This window comes from Charadrius vociferus, unplaced genomic scaffold (genome assembly GCF_000708025.1).
Source record: "Charadrius vociferus isolate BGI_N301 unplaced genomic scaffold, ASM70802v2 scaffold473, whole genome shotgun sequence".
Taxonomy (NCBI): Eukaryota; Metazoa; Chordata; class Aves; order Charadriiformes; family Charadriidae; genus Charadrius; species Charadrius vociferus.
The window spans coordinates 937,103-940,926 of NW_009647444.1; the positions used below are offsets into that span (position 1 = coordinate 937,103).

Below are 3,824 nucleotides of genomic sequence, written 5' to 3' on the forward strand. Positions count from 1 at the left end.
ACTTCATATACATTTCACCACTCTAAGTGAATGAAAAAGGAGACAAACATTTCTTCCCTACCCAACACATAACAGCAATGAAGGTCTATTATTTCATAAGGCATATTCATCTTCAGTGAGAATCCAAGCACAAGCAAGAATTCTGCCAAGTCGTGCGATCCTATAACCCAATGTCTGGAAATTCCAGTATCTCCCACTCTATCCCTCAGGCAGAATCATCCCTGTCACAGCGGGTATTTTTTATTTAACACAACTAAAGAGCAGGGCTAAATAAAAAAATACCTCAGCAGCTGGACCTCTGTATCTTTCAAAAAGAGGGACACACAAACGACCAATTTTTGCAGTTCTCTGGCTTTATCCCATAACCTGCCTTTTTACAATATCTCTCTCTATATATAAATTAAAAAGAGATAAAGCCAACGATTAACTGCAGCAGCGTTCATGAAAAAACTTCAGTCCGTATTACAGAGTCTCTTCTGATCAGAGATCACTGAGGTGTAAAGGTGAGAATCATCCAGCTGATGACAAAGTAGAAGAGGAAGATGGGGTAGACAACAAGAGCTTTGCGGTTTGGAGGCTGACTGTCTGCCAGGAAAGCTGTAGATGCTGGTGGAAAAGAAAAACACTTGAAATGTGAGCAGCATAAAACTAAGTCTAAGATCCACCGCAGATGTTAACAATTTTGAATTAGGATCTGCATTAGAATTACATTGAGAGAGGAAAACAGAGTAATCCATTGCTCATTACCAATGGTCTATAATCACCAATTAAAACTTTATCATATAGAAAGATAAATGCTGATTAACATTCTGTAAGAGTTGTACTTACAGGTTAAGAACAGAAGAAATAATGCAAATACATCTGTACGAAATTAGCATTTCTAATAGTATTTATAGCACAGATCACGGAATAAAATACCCAGTAGTCTCACATGGGGTTCAATATTAAATTATCGTCCTTCTGCTGAAGGCAATTTGCAGATGACCATGAAAATCAACAGAAGCTTAGGCAGAGGCTGAATCTCCGCCTACACAAAGACTGGAAGAAGTATTTCCACAGTACTTCCAGCAGCCTAGGAAACACCTTAAACTACAATACCCATTGGCTTTACCCAACAGAATGCTTGCAGATCTATCTCCTTAAGCACCACGCTACTTGGTGCACACAACAGCATTATAATGCAACAAGGTACTTACCTAACGTTGACCAACCAAACATAGCTACTACTACAATAAGACGTATAATGAAGCTGATGGTCCCAGAACCTGCCAGCAGTACCAGCCTGCACACCAGCATTGCCACTGTCAGGGGCAGGACACAGTAACCCAGAACGCACAGGCTCTGAAAAAAAGATCTGGAATAGAGAGGCAGAAACGGGGAAAAAAAGTAGTCAAACCAGAGCACTGAAGAAACTCCATTCATGGGAGCATTTTAACTGCTACTAAATAAACCAACACTCACATAGTTCCTCCGAGAAGCTTTGAGTTTAATGTGATGACAACTGCACCAAACCAGATGATGACAAAGACCTCAGCAAATTGGGGCCCTCCGTCGTCTTTACTATCTGCTGATCCACCCTGAAGCATCCTGTTGCAGGCAACAGAGAAAAGGAGTCATTTACAATTGATGACTGAGTTTTCATAGACTTGGAGTAGGTGGCAGAATAGGAGCCTGAAACATTGACTCTCAGTTAGGCTGCAGACCAATCATTTTTTGTCTGTTATTTTTACTAGTATCCTCAATTTTGTACAGAAAAGGAAAATGGTTGTGGTTCAACTGAGGGCATTTCAGTCCATTTGTATAGGCTTACACAGTCCACAAAACAAGTAAAGAGAATAAAACCACAGACAACAGGCTTTTCCAGGCTGTGTTGCTTGTTTCCTGTAGTTATTATAAGCTTTTCTTACGGCTTCCATGTTTTATCATGCACTACAATGCAGACAACTTCATCTCAACACACGTAATCAGAAATTTTTAGCTTCTTATTTCTCCAATGTAAAAGACTATAAAAACCCAAATCTGCCCACTACAGGTACTCACAGCGCAAGTGAGACACAAAGCACCAAAGGGCCCCAAAGATCCCCTGTAAGTAAAGGAAAAAAAATAATCATAAATATCATAGAATGATGCTCCATTTCAGTTTACCAAGAGTAATAAAGCACCTTTTCCAACTTCCAGTGTATCACTTTCAGTATAACACTTTCTTATAATTTTCTTATTTAGCATCTCACACCATATTCTATAATAGAATTTATTCAAAGCCTGCCAACTGTTAAAGCTGACTGTTCCACATATTCTGGCACATGGTCCACCTTTAAAGAACTTTGGTAATGCTCTGAATTTTCATGTTTGCTATTCAGCATTCTACAACAACAGAAAGAACACAGAACAGACGCTTCTGAATCCCTGTTCCCGTGAACTCCTCCTTCTCCAATGCAGGCAAAGTCTGTTCTCAAAACATCCTTTCAACATTTTGAAAATCGTCTTATACGTACAGTCTCTGAGGAGCGCACTACTCTTCTTCGGATACATGACATGGACAAATTTCTTCCCAACAGCCTTCAGATCTCTCATCTGAAATAAAGAAGTAACACTTTAATTTACCCCTTCGTAAAAATTACTGTTCACAACTAAAAGCAGAAAGATAGAAGTAAAGCAGTATCAATGGTAAATCAAGACGGGACCCAAACCAAAGATTTCTCTGCAATAAACAACGCCTACTTTTTCCTACATTCCTTAATGACCACAATATTATATCCTTTAATAACACCCAATTAAGACCTATAATTTGTTTGCTCCACTAGGAAAATAAAATAAAAAGTCCTACTAGCCAGGAAAGTTTTCTTCCAAGCTCCACCTGAGGCCTTTACCCTTGCAACGATTTTGAGATCACAAAGAAACTTCAGGGCTGTTATTCGGGTATTTTTTGACCCACGAGAATTCATTTTACATGATTAATTCTAAAAAGCATCCCCAAGCGTACAATGCAGTACAAGTTAAGTAGAGCTATGCAAAAATACAGGTTTTGCACAACAGTTGGCCAAAGACATCAGCAAAACACATGTTTTACTATAGACAGAGGCACAGACTCACAATAGTATCCCTAACAGGCTCATCCAGTGTGGAGTAGTCTTCATCAGGAGAGTGAGACCCGACTGGAACAGTGATCTCCCCTTCCACTGGAATGTCTTCAGATATCGACACATCTGCAAGACCTGCAAACTAAATGATTTTTAAAGCCTTTAGAAAGAAAGAAGTACAAACCAGCTCATACTCACTTCAGACTTTTTTCAGCTGGTTTTAGAATGAAAACAACTGCTCAGAATTCAAAGATACAACACTTAATAACACAGCCAACAACAAAGCCCAGCCGTTGTCTGCTCAATTTACACAGCTCACAGCCTAAAGAGGTGACTAGATATGTACAAGCAAAGCATTTGGTTCCTTCACTAACTCCCAGTAATCAGCTTTCTGTACTTTATTATTTAGACAGCAATAACTAATGGAAGTAAAAAGTTTGTGGTTTTTAAGTAATGAAATATCTGACAGATATGTAAAGCCACACCAATGCACAGGAGTACACTATCTTTCACAGACTCCATGGGGAAACAAGTCATAAGAAACTGTACGGCCATCTACAGCCTGAGCACAAAGCCAAGGCTGTAAAGTGCCGAATGCTAACGAAACTTTTGCCACCAAAGCGGCACGTTAAAGCAGTCGAGCTCCCAGAGATGGAAGCAAACAGAGAGCAGCCCGACCAGTTCCACAGTCAACCCTCGGGCAGGCAGGGCAGGCGGCAAGCCGCAGGGAGGGAGCGGCCGGAG

The 3,824-nt window shown here is 40.1% G+C and overlaps 1 protein-coding gene across 1 annotated transcript in view; it reads right to left on the reverse strand.

Annotated features, from left to right (window-relative positions):
• Window positions 1-487: 487 nt before the first annotated feature.
• Window positions 488-3,824, reverse strand: part of YIPF6 (Yip1 domain family, member 6) — a 9,517-nt gene continuing 6,180 nt past the window's right edge. Inside the window, exons 2-7 of the mRNA XM_009880683.1 lie at window positions 3,094-3,222; window positions 2,496-2,574; window positions 2,041-2,083; window positions 1,462-1,587; window positions 1,197-1,354; window positions 488-606 (exon numbers count right to left, since the gene is read on the reverse strand). Of these exons, the coding sequence (XP_009878985.1) occupies window positions 488-606; window positions 1,197-1,354; window positions 1,462-1,587; window positions 2,041-2,083; window positions 2,496-2,574; window positions 3,094-3,222 (654 nt within the window). The remainder of the gene's footprint in view (window positions 607-1,196; window positions 1,355-1,461; window positions 1,588-2,040; window positions 2,084-2,495; window positions 2,575-3,093; window positions 3,223-3,824) is intronic.